The 17,265-nt window shown below is 36.0% G+C and overlaps 2 protein-coding genes across 2 annotated transcripts in view; one reads left to right on the top strand and one right to left on the bottom strand.

The window, feature by feature from the left end:
- IFT74 (intraflagellar transport 74) overlaps positions 1-17,138 on the bottom strand; it is a gene marked incomplete at both ends in the record, with an annotated part of 31,149 nt that extends 14,011 nt beyond the window's left edge. Inside the window, 12 exons of the mRNA XM_079548928.1 lie at positions 246-325; positions 1,440-1,480; positions 2,142-2,285; positions 3,213-3,275; positions 4,187-4,325; positions 12,209-12,270; positions 13,242-13,301; positions 13,779-13,839; positions 13,996-14,094; positions 14,884-14,932; positions 15,453-15,588; positions 17,022-17,138. Coding sequence (XP_079405054.1) covers positions 246-325; positions 1,440-1,480; positions 2,142-2,285; positions 3,213-3,275; positions 4,187-4,325; positions 12,209-12,270; positions 13,242-13,301; positions 13,779-13,839; positions 13,996-14,094; positions 14,884-14,932; positions 15,453-15,588; positions 17,022-17,138 — 1,051 coding nt within the window. The remainder of the gene's footprint in view (positions 1-245; positions 326-1,439; positions 1,481-2,141; positions 2,286-3,212; positions 3,276-4,186; positions 4,326-12,208; positions 12,271-13,241; positions 13,302-13,778; positions 13,840-13,995; positions 14,095-14,883; positions 14,933-15,452; positions 15,589-17,021) is intronic.
- On the top strand, positions 5,487-11,031 carry LRRC19 (leucine rich repeat containing 19; the record flags this gene model as incomplete). The annotated part of the gene is made up of 5 exons (XM_079548929.1): positions 5,487-5,555; positions 8,205-8,297; positions 9,514-10,024; positions 10,210-10,416; positions 10,706-11,031. Exons 2-5 carry the CDS (start codon positions 8,214-8,216, stop codon positions 11,029-11,031), a joined length of 1,128 nt encoding a protein of 375 aa, XP_079405055.1. The 5' UTR covers positions 5,487-5,555; positions 8,205-8,213.
- Positions 17,139-17,265: the final 127 nt, after the last annotated feature.

Raw genomic sequence — 17,265 nt, 5'->3', positions numbered from 1 at the left:
GATGGTTTTACCAATCAAACTTGATGAATGCTCCTATCATCATGTTGTCATTTCTTGCTTTCTCAGCTTCTCATTTTTCAGCTTCTCTGAAAGAGAAGTCTGCAGCTCTAGACACCAGCCCATGTTCTGATGGTGAACAATGAATGTGCGCATGAGCACAGAAGTTTCAAGTATGTATGTCATGACATGGTATATTTTCCAGATGTAGGTCTGTGTCACCTAACATCACTGTGAAGTGATCCTACCTTGATGCTTGTCCAAATCCATGTCAAGTTGTTGAATAACCTTTTTAAAATGGTTTGTTTTCTTTCTTACTTCTGCCAGCCTAATAAGCAGATAACGAAATCCAAAGTTAAAACCACTTTGTAAATTACATTTTTTTTTTTAAGATAGAGAGAAGTATTAGAATCAAACCAGCAAAACATAGCTTCACAAAGGCAAAGCAATATTAGAATTACTATTATTATAAAAGGTATATGTAATGTGGCTAGTCTACATTCGGTGTCAGAACTACTACTCTTTTTAATTGAAATCTTTTTTGTGAGTCATCAGTAGCTTTTCTCTTACTCAACTGGCCCCTCTGCTGGCCAGTTTTGCAAGAGATGCAACTGATGTGAGATGCAATGTAATTAGCAAACTACAACAAAATTACCTTTTAAAATGTAAAAATCATCAATGTGATCACTAAAATCTTCTAAGAAATTGCCAAATTAAACACTGTATGAGATAATCAGTCAAAACGAGAAAGAAATTTACCTCAAACATTTTTCTGTAAGTTCCCACATACAATTCTCTGTTAGTATATATTATGAATAATTCTGTTAAATAACTTATTAACCAATCAAAAGCTGTCAATGTATTAAAAATTAACCAATGATTAAAATCAGTAATACCGCTTAGAAGAATTTTAAATTGTTTCTAGGACAGTTAAAGTATCATGTCAAATTTTCTGTGAATAAAAAAAAAAACATAAGGCTCAAAATGACAAAAAACTATCAACCAGAGCTTATGGCAAACCATCAGAAAGATGTAGTATCCAAAAACCAAGAAGCAATGCCCGGTTACTCCTCAGAATTGAAATCTGTGTAAACAACTTTGTAACTCTGAAGTCTTAAGAGAGCATAACAAAAAAATAAGAGTGTCTACAATGGATAACTCTTTAGGGATGAATGTGTTTTACAACCTTAAAGAAGTTTACATCAGTTTTATTAAGAACTTACTGTTCTTAAGGCATGTCTGTAATGATAAAAAATATTCTATGCAGACCTAAACCGTTGATCACTACAAAAATTATTTAGCTGAAGCAGAATATATACTGCTCCCTGGGGAAGGTTAAGACATGTAGAGGTTGCAGCATGTGATGAATATGTGATGGATTCAATTATTTCTCATTAGGCGCTAAATGAAATGTACAGCAACAAAAAAATGGGATTACTCACTGTCTTTCCATGCTTGCTATTTCTTGATTTTCTTCTTTAACCTGCAAAAAAGTACAACTTTGGAAGATGAAGTAAAATCTACAGATGAAGAAAGGAAAAATCTATAAAATTATTTCGTTATTCATTACAGCAGAGAATAGATTCGGCCTATGAAAACTTGCAAAAATTATTCAGCAACAGCTCTTCACTGAATAAAACAGGAATAATCTATGCTTGATTTCTTCCAAGTGCTCCTTCGCTTTCTGAATACTCTCTTAACTATGTGATATACTCATTAGTAACGTTCAATATAACAACCCATGAAAGGCTATATAAACGCAGTGAAGTTCCTTGTAAAGTAACAAACTTTTCTTTGACCAGTACATCTGTAAGCCATCTCAAAATGATACTGTCTGGAGTTATGCTATAGTATGGTTCGATAGGATCAGCTTTCATCATAACAAAAGAAACGATGAACTGGAAAAAGTCGACCAGATGAAAAGTTGACTGTGCTAATTTTGTTTTAGCCTAACCTGAAACATCTCTTCATCCCTTCATGTATATAATCACATGGTTTGTGCTAGTTAAAGAGCAAATAACGACAATACTCAAAGAGAAGTGTGTTCAAATATTCTCATTCCTTAATACACTGATTGAGATTCCACTAAATCATATGATCTCCACTCAGAGATTCCACTAAATCATATGATTTTATTTTCTTGCCTGCTTTAGTAATCTCTCCCTTTCCTCCTGTGGAGATTCCATGTTCTTGTCCTCAGCAATCATTTGATTCCGATGTTCTTCAAGCTCACTGAGCTTTTCACACAGCTGCACTGCCTCCAGTTTCACCTGGGAGTGTGCTATTTCCTGTTATGAAAAACAAAGCATCTACTAGCAACTTCCAGACTGCAAAAGAACATTGTAGAAATTATGCTCTAATTGAACAGCACTGCTCATTGTCTCTATATAGAAAGTGAAGCTTGACTGTTACAAATAGTACAGAAGTAGTATAAAGAATGTACTCTATAATCTAGAATCAACATTGCATTTTTTTGAGTGGAATATACCAGTCAGCATTTCTTGCTCTGAGGGTTCATCCCCAGGCCAACATTCTGAGTAGGCTTACTGCTATTTTATAATTTCTAAGGGAACACAAACCACGTAGATCATTCCAAAGGACCTGAAAAATGTTTGCAGGTATCCAAAAATGATACTTATGGAAGACAGACACGACTGTATGTTTCAGCTTACAGATCCTTTTCTATATGTAAGGAAGCTAATGTGAGAAACTTTTTGCTTAGTATTTTAACAGCGTATGAAAAAAAGTTGTTTATGTGGGATAAAAAAAATTTTAGCACATACTACTTTAAATTTCATACTCAAATGTCATTTACTTGAAGCACAATTGTGAAAGAAGAAAATCATTCTCCCACATCCTGAAATCATGTTGAAAAATTAAATCTCACAAATCCTTAAGAATGTGAATGGTAATTTCACACTTATCTTCAGAGGATAACTGCAAATCAGCCAGAAGTCACACAAAACATTTGACAACTAAATGACTAACACTTGGAAACCTCATTACTGCCACCCAAATTTTGTATTTGAGATCTAGAAGAAACATGTTAACCCACAACTGATTATAAATGATTGGTGGAAAATAGAGAGGCAGCTTTGATATCCACTTCTAAGGCATAATCCTACAGCAAATGGAAATCTAAGGAGGAAGGTATTATTTTTTTACACTGGAATTCTGCAAACATTGGTACTCAGGCTTGTTTTTATCATACATACAGCTCTCAGAGACACCTCCTTTATGCTTAATGCATCCAATTCCTGCTGCTGAGCAAACAATTCCTAAACAGGAAAAAAAAACACCAATATTTAGATTAAAATTACCACTTGATTAAATTAATTTTCATTCTGCAGTCTAGTATCCAGAAGATGCTGTGAAACATCATCTTCTTTGGATAAACTCTGCTTCTCCAACTAGCTTACATATAATATTCACTTAATTGGAGAAGCTTTTTTTCTGAAATTAACTCTTGTAACTCTTCCTTGCTGTTGGGTAATAACCAAAAAAAGTCAGATTTTAAAACCTGAACAAGCCACCACAGCTTATTCACAGTGAAGAAACAGGTAGGTCCTGACTAACGATTCAGCTCATCTAGAGATAGCTGGGAAGCACTGGCCTTCAAAGATGTTACTCCCCATACAGGCTTCATAAGGGAACCTTCTAAGACTGCATGCCTGAAGTTCAGTGAGGTTATTCCAATCCTAGAGATCTTACTGCTTTTGTTAACATTAGAACCAGTGAAACAGTAAAAATTTTAGAGGACACAGTTTACTGCTGTCATACATCCAGACACAGAACAAGGAGCAAAAAAAAAAAAAACCAGTCAGATTTATTTTTGTGCACAGGATGAGAAAATTTCGCTTTAGTGCATGTAAAATCAGTGTGATTGCTTTTCACCTTTTGCTCACTTTTCACATGTGGTTGAGCACCTAAACACTACAGAAGACTTAAAATCTGCATGCTGGTCTCCAAATTTAAAAAGAAAATGATGAACACGATTTGTTTCTAAGAAATTCTAAAATGTGACATATATGTTTTCTATGTATTTTTCAGGCACCCCTACAATTCATGAATATACTGGCAAGTTTGTTATTGTATTACTCAGTTTTTACTTGAATATTTAAACTGTACCTACAATGAGCGGAGCCAGGGTAAGAAACTTTTTAGGTTAAATACTAAGAAATAAACAAACCTGGGACACCTTTTCATTTGCAGCCTTCATCTCCATATACTTAACTTGATTTTCCTCAGTCATGTCCTTTATTATGTCATCTGCTGCAACTTTTTCACGTTCGATATCTTCTTCCACAGCTTGAATTAACTTTTCTGTGCTGTAAGAATAGCACACATTTGTGACTTTTAGAAGTCTCTTTCTACTACTATTTTTCCAACCCCACTGATGTAAAAAGTAGGAGAAGACACATTACAGAGTAGTACCTTTACCTCTAATAAGTCTCTAGTTCTTAATGACAGGGACTCTGGGCTAGATACCTCAATATCTCTATGAGACCAGAAACGATTGACTTTGCTGTTATGCATTGTCTCTGGTAGTTGTGTTCTGAAAGAAAGTTAAAGCTCAGTGCTTTTTTAAGAGGCAATAAAAATATTAGCAATGGTTGTCCCAAAGGATTCATTATTCAAGGGAGCACAACTGAAATAGGATTGAGGCTTGGAAGTCACAAAACATTTGAGATACTAAGTAAAAAAATCGAGGCATCAACACAATAGAGAGCTACTGAAGTAAAAAGGTTTCTACTCATCTACATAGTTGAGAATGGAGAATGAGAGGAAGGCAAATCCTTTTCCAGTTTCAAGCTCTACACTGGGTAAAATGAAGCCTGCAGAATGAGCACCATTAGGAGAAAAAATTACAGGACACAATGTTTGTGTATCACGATAATGTCTTTATAAATATGCATATAAACATGGTTTCTGATCAGAACAAGTATCTTCCTTTTCTTCTTAGGGATTTCTTCCTGCCTTACAGCCCATGTCCTTAAATGCTTGTAATTTTTATAAATACTGAACTTGATCTATAACACTCCATAGGTTGTTGTTTTTTTTTTTTTCTTTTCTTTGATGCTTCTAAACCACAAGAACTTAACAAAGACTTAAGCAACTATTTAAGCACAGCTCTTTACCTCAGTATGCGAATCTTTCAAAAAATTCTTAATGTCCTGACAAATCACATTAAAAAAGTCCAAACTTTTATCCATCTCCAACATTTCTTTAATCGACAATAATCCACCTTGCTTGTAAATATCCAGTGGCATTCTAACTCAGTGCTTCCTATATGATCTGGAACTTGACACTTGAGCATACTACCATCAGGCTATCCTATTGGCTGCAGAACCAATTAAATTGAAGATGATTATACAAAATTACTCAACCTAGTCAATGTTTTGCTAAGATATTCCAGTTTCCTTATTTTTTTACATGGCTTGCTTATTCATTAGGTACAAAGGTTGAAAAAAAACAAAGTGCTGTTACATGATACTATTTCTTGTCAGTGCAGTGAGAAGTCTGTGTGGGTATATGGTGCTCCAAGAAGCAACAGAAAGGTAAGACACTTGGCACATCTTTTTCAAAATGTAGGCAAAGGTTCTCTTTTAAAGCTTTTCTGCTAGACTGGAAACAAATATATCTTGACATACATTAAAAGTTCAGGAACTGCTACGAACCTTGTATGTACGAAGTTGTTAATTGTGCTTCAGTAAAAAGCTGGAGTACAGCCTGATTCACTTCTAAAAAGCAGAGTGCCTGATTATACAGACCTCATTGCCTCCCAGATCTGCAGTTTTCTTTACATATGTAACAAAAGCAACAGGAGTTACATTACCCCTGAATGGTACAAGTTGCACAGAATCCTCCAAGGAAATCTTCTGAATAAAACATTTTGGAGTTGAAGTAACAAGGACATGTCAGGGTTCTGTCTATGTATTACTAGGCTCAGTTTCTTTCCAAAATAACTCCCTTAAGCAGCAATTCTGGTTTTACTGAAAAGCTACGCTGCAATTAAAATCATAGATCCTTCCTTGTTCTTCGGTTGCTTACAACTGTTCCCCCGTATAAATGCAGGAAATCAACTTTGTAAGAAAAACTCCAAGTTTTCAAAGAGATATTAAAGAATGGGAACTGCGTTTTGACTTGGACATACTTGCAGTGAATTTTTTGACAGAAAAATGATTTTTCCTGTTAATGCCATCCCGGTTACTCAGATACGTTAACTCTTTCCTTGAACTTATGAAAAACATTTAAATTAATTTTCATTGTTAACTTGATATTAACTTACAAACTGAGTAACTGTTAAAATAATATCCAATATTTTTTCCCCACTCTATTAATGACAGCATTTTTTTTTTTTTTTAAATCTGATATGATAATGCTATTAATCGTATTTCTAGATTACATGGTTAATGTCTGCTCTGTTTCTGAGCATCTTTGAAGAGGTATCTCTGAAGTCCAAGTGTGCCATTAAGTTTCAACTTAAATGCAGTTGATATGGGGAGTTTTCAAAAACCCCCGCATGTTTTCCACTAGTAATACACAAGTTGCCTCCAAAAAGTATTCAAGACAGCCTTTGACTACAACAGTTCCTAACACAGCAACATTCTACCACTGCTGTTACTAGTACCCCTCATCCCTGCCACTTACTGTGTCTTTTTGTGTTCGATGCAAACTTCCAATAAGAGCAAAAATATACAGTGGTTCAGAGTAGTATGCATTCCTCTTTTGAGGAAGTCAAAGAAGTGTACACAATGATTCAGGTAAGTGAACGAAGCTACTCCTCAGAGACACAAACCCACAAAAGCAATCAGATGTGACCAATTGGCCTGTGACTTCATCTACTCCCAACTTATCAAAGGCTTTGTGGCACTCTTTTCAAGGATTGATATATTTCTTTTTTCTTTTTATGGCTGCCTACATTTACTATTCTTCCTTATTTGTGCAACTGAGCTTCCTTAAGTAGATCGGACCCTGCAAAATTCAGTGAAAACTCCGCAAGAAGCACTTTAAGCAAATATCTCAATTCTTGTTTTTTATCTTCTTTAATCTAGAAGATTGAAATGGAGGAAGGAGATACTGAGGTTTCACTCAGTCTATTACCTTTTCTCCATGAGACTCCATACACACCAAAGACTAAAAACATCACAAAAGGGATAATCTATTCTTATCTATAAATCTTCTTATTCTAAAATTCTACTTCAAATCTTGCATAAACGTGGATCACTTTAACTTGTAAAAGTCAAGATTTAACACTCCTGCTTAGTAGATCTTGCAAGTTATGGCCAGGTAAAACAAGAAAATGGATATGTTATACATTTTCTGAGAGAAGTTAACACTGCAGAGAATATTTATCAAAAATATTCCTGACTCTCAAAAAATATGGAACAAATCTATACAAAAACTCCAGCACAAGAGAATGAAGCATGCTTCCTTAGCAACAACTATGCCTTCATAAAACGAAAGGACACTACTTATGTCATATATTATACTATGGATAATAAAGAGATTAAAAGATCTAATCATTAAAAATTCACAAAAAAACTATGAATTCATATAAGAATATATGAGCTATCTGTCCAAATAAACCAAATACAGCATTCTGCCTCAATCAGAGGAAACAAAAGAAATTGGGCATGAGGGCATGAAAGCCTGAATACTTTCTTCAGTCGATTCCTATTGTAGTCCTCCAGCACCCATAACTGCTTTAAAGGGATATTAATAAGTATACATCAGCCTATTCCATTTGTGGATCTGTTGTCTATTAACGTTCAGATGAAACCATTTTCTGTCTGCTGGTACTGCCCACTGGATTTTAGATCTGCCCCAATCCAGGGAAAGCTCAATGCATTACAGCTGATAACATGTTTTTACTCTTAATTTTACATTTTACAGTACCTTTGTAAATCAAAATGTACTGAGTTACTTATTCATATGTTAAACTACTACTACACTGATATCTTCACCGAGCGGGTGGTGAGGTGCTGGCACAGGCTGCCCAGAGAGGTTGTGGATGTCCCATCCGTGGAGGTGTTCAGGGTCAGGTTAGATGAGGCCTTGGGCAACCTGATCCAGGACTCAATTTAGCAGTTGGCAACCCTGCCTTTGGCAGGGGATTGGAACCCAATGATCCTGGATTCCAACCCAAGCCACTGCATGATTCCATGATTCTGATCTCAATATTGAAAAGCGTTGTTTTTTACCAGACTCTGAAGATGAAAATGTCCTGGCTCATAATCTGGGCTGGAATGCTGCTTTGGAATCAAGTCACTGCTGACTGCAACATTACTTCTCAAACTGTAAGTTATGTGTAAGTCATCCAAGTTTGCTGTGAAATAGGAATTAGCTCCTGGAAATCATATTAAGTGGTGGAGCAACACTAAAACATGTATATATTGGTCAAATCTCTCTCTGCCACTTTGGGACAGGCCTAAATCACAACAGGACAAGACCAATGACTGCTCAAGTGTAAGCAAGATTGTGCCAAAACTTGCCTAAGTCAGGATCAAATGTGTGTAAGATATTTAAAAGTACTCCTTCTAATATTCTTTAAGATATTATAAGATATTATTTCAAACACTATTTTTCCAAAATATTTGAAAAAAGAACTCCCAAAGGATATACACAGTACAGAACAGACCCTTAATCTAATTTGTTTTTAATAAAGCGAACTAGATACACTCTGGTCTCAGCAGTAACAATTTGAACATAGACTAGAAGGAGAAACAACATAAACAATCTCTTCCTAGTAATCAGAATCTCATTTAAATCCAGTGCAAGTACCCTGCCAACAAAGCTGCAGTAATGCATTAGTAACTGCAGTAAGCTGCAGCGATGCGTTAGGAAATCTACTTTTGTTCAGAGGAGAAAAATGTTTCAAGGTATAAACATTCTCAAACCTGAAAAGAGTACAGCAATGCTAAGCTTCAGCAGCGAAAAATCAAAATTAATTTAAATGCTATACATATAATAAAATTATGTGCTAAAGATGGTTGAAAGCCTGTTCCAAAGATGTTTTCAGTAGTAAGCATTGCTGTTCTAAAATAAAATGATACATTAGAAAAAGGTAATTTTAGTTAATTCTTAGACTTGAATCCACTTTCTCTGTGTCGCCTTTGCTTGGTGGTTTCTTGACGATGTGGTAAGGAATCCTTTTCTACACTATCAGTCCTCACATCAGAATTTCAAAATAGCCCTATGAACTCCAAAATGGTATGCCAGATCAGTTCTATTTAGAACGATAACACATAAGCCTTGCAACTCTATCAAAATTTAAGAACTAAGTGTCCTGACCATCAGATCCTTACACACTAACACAGCTCATTTCCCTGTATCATTAATCTATAAGAACGTTATGGAAACATTAACAAAACAGCATGTAGACCAGTAGAACTTTTCTTGCAAATGGCAGCCATTAAAAAGTATTCTTCTATTCCCATTAACAGTTATCACTGGAACATCTTCACTGGACATCTCTATTGTATTTTAATTGTTGATACTATCTTTTTTCAACAGGTCATTTGTGATGAGTCTGGAAAGAACCTCTCTAGCATCCCCACTGATTTGTTGCAAAATGTTACTGAACTAAATCTCAAAAATAATAAAATTACTTTAAAACACAATGACAAAAACATTCTTATAAAGCTTCCTAACCTCACTAAGCTTCATTTGAATGAAAACATGATTACTGTACTGCAGAATAACAGTTTCTGCAATTTGACAAAACTTGTAATTCTGGATATCAGCAACAATTATATTAATACAGTTCATCAAGCAGCATTTGCAGGATTATATCAACTGATAGTGCTGAATCTTTCCCATAACAGGATTACTCAATTAGATTCAGATGTATTTTCTTCTCTAAAAAATCTAAGAGTTTTGAATCTGCAGAATAACCTTTTGGAATCTTTTCATATAAAACCATCTTTTAAATTGACTACAATTACCTTAGATGGAAACCCATGGAACTGCTCCTGCAGCCTCCTTGATTTACAAATGTGGCTAACTGCTTCTAAAGTCACAATGGGTAAGTTCTCATAAGAGCAGCATTTCACACCTGTTTGCCTCAAACAGTCTTACCTTAGTTTTTTCCTGATCTTAATAAAATTCACCATCAACTTCTCTGTGTTTTAGTTATCACTGATTTTTTAAGATCTTAATGCCAGTTAGCTAACAGTATTTACAAACTATCTCTATTGCTCCTATTCACAGAAAATGAAAACAACACTACGTGTACATTCCCAAACATAAAGCAAAAGGTCTCTATCAAGACTGCAACTATTCAACTAGTTGACTGCGAAACTGAAAAACTTTCTGAAGAAACCACTATACCTTCCACCTATGCCATTAAGCATCAAAGCACAGTCTTTCTAACAGCTCTGACTTCAAACATCACTGGAAACAACGGAACACATGCAGGTAATACACTGTTGTTTCTCTTCACTGCTTGCAATCTGTTTTATTTGCTGTTTCGTAATTCATATTTATTTTCTTCATAATTCATATTCATTCATTTTACATTCCTACTACAGTTATTCTTTCATCAAAGCATTAGAACAAGTGAATTTTCAGGTTTTATTATAACTCAGTTATCCCCCTATCACCTTTTATGTGTTCTCAATCTAACTATTAAGAAATTCATACTAGAGTTCTTTCAGCTATTACACATAAAGATAACTATTTTTTTTTCTTCTGTCTGTTTGAAAAGAACTTCCAGTTCTCGGCAAAAGCTGGACCTTCCTCGTGGGAGTGCTAGGGTTTGTCCTAAGCACTACACTCCTGATTTTCACTGCCATAAAATGCCCAACATGGTATCAGTATTTGATGAGCTACAGACACCGTCGTCTGGAAGAAAACGACCCTGAGATGTTTGAACAGGAGTTCTCAGCAGACATGAGTTCCTTTCCTGCAGTATCAGACATAGACAATGAGGATCCCATAGTAATATTTGACAAAACTAACACATTTGAACCTGAGGAAGATGGATTTATTGAGGACAAATACATAGATACTTATGTAACTGAGCAGAGCTAATATCTTACGCAGTGGACAATGAACTGACTTTTCAATCTATTCAGCCTTCCACATTACACTATTTAAACACAGTACAAAGTGAACCTAAGCAGCCTTGCATCTCAAAAAATTTGTAACAGTGTACTGCTGCACGAGTCATAAAGGTTAAAAATTTGGTCGTGTTCACATGTTAGTGCCACAACAAATATTTTGAAAAATGAAAGAATACTGATCATCCATGTTTTAGAAAAAACACTACAAATTATGGGAGGAAAAGAGCTTACTGTACACTGCCTAAGATGACAAAGTCCTTAAAAAGCAGGTTGTGAGCCTGATATAATTACTGACACTGTAAAGATGAAGAAGTCAGAGACAAAAAACTCCTTTTTTAAACATCTGAAATAGAACACAGTCAGACTGGGGTCTGAACCCAAATCAACGGCATCATAGCTCAGTGGTTTAACAGGCAAAACAAATGTCTACAAATATTTACGCTGAATCAGTAGGCCAACTTAAATGTGCCTACATACAGTAAAATGATAACCAGCGCTACTTATTTGACGCCTTTGTGCCTTAGTTCTTGATCAAACCAAGTCTCTGCACACTTTGTTAACACTTAGACTGTACTTAGAGATAAATCAGACATATTTATGAGCTGTTGAAAACCACAATAACATTGCAAAACGAGTTATTAAATGCCAAATTGCTATTTTAAAACTCAACCTTGCAGCCTATCACCACACATACTGTTCTGAGGACTTACAAATTCCTATTGCAAACAGCTCACTTCCTTTACATAAATCCTTATTCATTTATATTTGCATACTTACTCCTTTATATACATCCTACCAGGCAGGAATTGCTGTTCTAGTCTCCACTTACGCTTACTTTTTCTCCTCTGCTACTACAACACAACATCCTCAATCTGCCATAAGTAGGTTTCCACAAACCAGGAGACTTCTATGCCATCCATCTTTTTCTGGATGAAAGGTAAGTTACTATCACAGCAGCTACTCAGAAGAATTTAAAAACAGAAACTCCAGCTTTGACTTGATACTGGTATATGATATGAAAAGTGTTTGGATATCATTTGTTTCACAGATCAGACTGCTGACAAATTCCTGAATTCAGTAATTTCTCCATTGTTGTCAGGTAAAGAGTTGGCAGTATTTGACAGGCATACACTTTGTGTACTTACGCTTGTTTTTCTGTGAAAATTTTATCCACACTTTGAGCATCTCGGTCATTCTGAACTTTTAACTAGAAAAAAAAGAAAAAAAATATATTTGAATGTAACATATAAGAAGAAAACATATTGTATGTACAAGTTCAAGGTTTTCTGTAATGGAGAAAGAAGCTGCTCAGAATGCAACAGAGAAAGGAAGAGCAAAGGCCTGCTGCTCTTGTTCTCATGCTGGCCTGAAGAAACAGTTTCTGAAATTCCAGTCTTCCACTGCAACTCTGTGTTTGAAAAACAAGTGCAATCAAGGCTGTAGCAAACCAATTTGCAAACTATTACTATGGCATTCATTAGTAAAATAGTGTTTAAGCCCATAGATAGAATGCAAATCTAACAGAGCACTCTTCCCTTTGTGTCACAGACAATGAGACTTTATTTTTAAATGAAACGTGGAAAAAAAAAAAGTTGGCCAAGAAACATAGGTGGTTTTTCAAGCTACCAAAATAACAGAAAAAGTAATCTCAAGAAATGGAAAATGCCTAATGCTTTTAAGGCACTTGTATAAATTGTCTCACTTTCTTGGAAAATTAAGAAAATTAAAAAGAACAAAGCTGATTGATTCTGTCACTGGCCACATCACAGACTTCACTGGACTTATTTAAAAGACAGAAAACAGAAGAGAACTAAAATTTCTAGAGCATTAGGAAGCTTCAAGTTGCAGTGCAGACAACTGAATTTGCCTTTCATCAGGCATAGTGTTCTGTGCTTTTTGGTCGGTAACACTTGCAATTTCACTTGGGAACACAGCCTTCTCAAATTTAAGACACATTCACTATCATCACAGAAGGACTATCATCTGTCCATACTTTTGGACAGTTGTCTCACTGCACGCACATGATGTTGCCAAGATTTCGGTCCAATTTAAACTGGAGAAGAAAGTATACAATGTAAATTAGTACTGTGCTTTTCTATATATGTAATGTGTTCAAAGCACAGATATCTAATATATACCATTTCATTGATTAAATATAGCAAATATCCTAGTCCTTACCAAATTGTATTCACGAATCACTTCTGCTATGTCTGCATTGGTGTTAAGTAGATCCACAACCTGAAAATAGACAGAATTCCAACTTGTAAGATTTCTCATTTATTAAAAAGACAACAATAATTACACACACACACACAAAAAAATATTCAGAAAAATCATAAAGCATTTGTGAAAATACAGTATTTAACTATTAATGCAAACAGAAAAACATTTGAATTTTAAATCTGAACAGATTACATGCAGTTCATAGAAGTAATTCTCATTTAATATGGCTGTACAAACTCAAATATTATACAGCACACATTTCTTAACTGCATATGCAACAGCTTATCCTAACACATACTAAAACTTGTTTTGTTCTCTTTAGCTTTTACTTTTTCCTCTTCTGGTAACTGAATAAACTCATCATTATTAACCACTACACTTTTAAGGAGAAACAGCAGTGAAAAAAGAAGTTGAAGCAAAGAAAAATCAGTAGCAAACAAAGGAAAGAAGGGCTAAGTGTATTTTCAGTGTCAAAAGCTGAATGTAGCATACCATGTTGTAGTCTTCTAGCTGACCTTGCCACTCTTTGATTTCACCAGCTAAAGCCTCTGCCCTGAATACAAAACAAGAAGCCAAACTTAAAATAGGAAGTGTTACATAATAAAAATGAAATAATAAAAAGAAAGATTAATTTAATGGTTCTTTGAAGCCTGCACAGTAGCCTGGTGACTGAGAAAGTTAACTTCACATTAGTTACCACAGAGCTCACCTTCTCTCATACGACAAATAAGCAGATTTCTCTTGCTTGTACATTTTTATTTCTTCCTGCAGCTTGTTAATTTCTGATGTGAGTTCACTGGTTTTGCTTCTGCAAAAAATAAAATTAAATTACATTTAAATACACAATTAAAACAGTGAAAAACAAGATTTTACTCCATGCGACGTGGAAAAACTATCTTTCTCACACAGTACCATGTTTCCAATGAACTATTTCTAAGAAAAGCTAGATAAATAAAGAAAAATTAAAGCAGCTCTGCCAGATAAAGTCATAAGCAAATGTTAGAAAACTTGGCTATGAAATTTAATGTTTTCATTATTTTTTTGTTCTGGTTGAAGCAGTCATGAATGATTCTGAAATGCACCAAAAAAATCATAGCATCCTTTCACAGAATATGGTTATTATCCATATGAAAAAAACCAACACTGCCTTTCAGGGCTGATCATGCAATCCTGTAATATAATCTGCTGACAAAGCAGCATGTGTTTTTATCAGTGCCACCTAAAAGTACAAGCTAGAAGTATACACTAAAATGTGTGATTCTACCTCTTACAACTGAAGCTAACTGAAGACCCATTAAATTACATTAAATGACACAGGTGGAAGCTCAAAAATCACTGATGCTTCTGTAACAAATGCTGTGGGAAATAAATGAACTTAGCTAGCCTACAAACAAAATGTCGAAGAAATGTTCTACTTGGATGCAAGCATAACTTTCCTCTCCTGCTACAAACTACCAGCAAAATGACTTTCATGTCTCAGACAGGACAGATTTTATTATCAGTTAACACCAGTTATCCCACACTACTGTTAAGCATAATGGATGGGAAAAGAGGGAACAGAGCTTTACACCTTTTGCACTTTGAGTTTAAGGCATACCTCAGCAGTCCAAGATAATAAGTTCTATCCATTATCTGTCTCTGAGGACCTGGCAAAGGAGAATAAAATGACATTTCACTATACAATAACTCATTCTGATTTAATAATTTGCAGATTTTACACACAGAGAACTGTCATCTTCTCAGTGTTCTTGAATAGATTTTACTTCACTGAAACAAATGAAAGCAGAAATTCCTTTCAGAATGTTGTGTAGATACAAAATACTTTTTCAGCTATGTTAAACACCTTATTTACAAAGGTACGTTGCAGAATCTTACTCTGCATCCCTGGAAGAAGATACAATTTATCCTATTGTTCCTTTTAAATTATATTTAAATAGATTCAAAAGTCCTAGGCAAGCTCAGGCATTGAAAAGCCTTTGTCTACACTGACAGCCAAAATCAAAGGACAGGGTGTGCTTTAATTTTCCTCTCCTTCTCCTCCCTCCTTGTAGTCATATCAGTTCACAATTTTTCACAGGTGTGTATGCCTATGAAATATTTTCCTTTAAGTGCTCCCTTAAAATTTTTTCAGACACCTTGATACCTATTTTCTACAGAAAAAAATACCTTTCATTCCAGTTTTCATTCCACTTAGTCCCTGCTGTGTGACTGGGCGGTCTGCCACTTTAATGTGAGGTGACAAGATTCCACTTGCAATTGAAGAACCAGCACGAGAACCAGGTCTTGATGTACTGGGAGGCATCTAGAAAAACAAAACAAAATCCCACCAAAAAAAACCAACTCTGAGTTACGAATTTTTTATCTTCATGCAATCACCAAAGCAATTACAAACTTAAGAGTTAGTCTCTAAAATCTTCATATAAGAATCTTTCAGTGTCTATGCCTCTTCAGCTAAATAGAGCTTCAGTCAAACATCTGCTGCAGAAAGGTCAGAGATTGATTTGAGGAGTTAATCACTGTGGCTTGTGAATGACACTGATACTATCCTGATTTCCCAGATGAACTCATGATGCAAGACCTCACTGGCCTCTTTCCATCAAAATTACAAAGAAAAACTCTTTACTGAATGAAAATCTTTCAATTCTTCCTGAGAAAATATCACAGAATCATACAATCATAAAACATCCTGATGATCACCAAGTCCCAACTCCCGACTCTGCACAGCACCACCCAAAAATCAGACCACATGTCTGTACGCACTGTCCAGAATCATCCTGAACTCTGTCAGCTTGGTGCCTTGACCACTGTCTTGGGGAAGCTGTTCCAGTACCTGGCATCCTCCTGATATCCAAACAGACCTTTCCCTGACACAGCTCTGAGCCATTCCCTCAAGTCCTGTTGCTGGCACCAGAAAGCAGCTTCCTATGAAGAGCCGTAAGCTGCCATGAGGCCTCCCCTCAGGCTCCTCTGCCCCGAGTTTAACAAATCGAGGAGCCACAGCCTCTCCTCACACCTCTAGTCCTCTAAACCCAGCACCATCTTTGCAGTTTCTCTCTGGACACACTCTAAAACTTTCACATCCTTTTTGTACTGCGGCACCAAAACTTGACACAGTACTCAAGGTGAGTGCGGGCACTGAAGACACTAGTGCAGGATAGAGTGGGACAGTTCCTACCATCACCCGAATGGCAGTCTCTGGATATAGTTGGCCTTCCTGGCTTCCTGGGCACAGTGCTGACTTGTGTACAACCTGCTATGATCAGGACCCCATATGTTCTTCAGACACTTTCCAGTGTCTCATCCCCTCCATCCGTATATACACATACAGTCTTTATAGCTAGGGTTGCATCTTCCCAGGTACAGAAACTGGCACTTGCTCTTATTAAACTTCACGCAGTTGGTGATACCCTTATTTGTCTAAATTTCTCTGCAAGGCCTCTCTGTCATTGACAGAGTCAACAGCTCCTCCCAAGTCAGTATCACCAGCAAACTTGCTCCAAACACCTTCTAGTCCTACATCTAATCCATTTATGAAGACGTTAAAGCGAACTCACCCTAAAATGGAGGCTGGGGATCCCCACTACTGACCAGGCACCAGATTGATGCAACCCCATTTGCTATAACCATTCTACAGTATTATGCTTTTCGTTTATCCCTCCTGAAAAATTATGAAAGTCTGAGTAACAAGTAATGATACCCCAGTTAACTTTATTTATTTTTTTTCTTTTCACATACCCCTGTTCCTATCCTGGCTGCTGATGGAACCCTTGCTGCAGAGGACGGCCTTGCTGGCAGCCCTACTCCTGCTCTCGAAGGAGGACGGCCTATGGGAGTTCTGTGGCCGCTCGCCATGCCTGTTTCCCTTTGAACTTCTCCCTGGAAAGAAGGATAAGCAACAGTCTTTTCACAACGACCACAGAACAACTCGCTTAAATTTCATTCATCTTTTTTTACATTTCCTCCGAATCCCCCAAAGCAG

The sequence above is a fragment of the Tetrao urogallus genome (assembly GCF_951394365.1).
Source record: "Tetrao urogallus genome assembly, chromosome: Z".
Taxonomy (NCBI): domain Eukaryota; kingdom Metazoa; phylum Chordata; class Aves; order Galliformes; family Phasianidae; genus Tetrao; species Tetrao urogallus.
The sequence above is the reverse complement of the archived record's forward strand: the minus strand, read 5'-3'. Positions and strand labels throughout refer to the sequence as shown.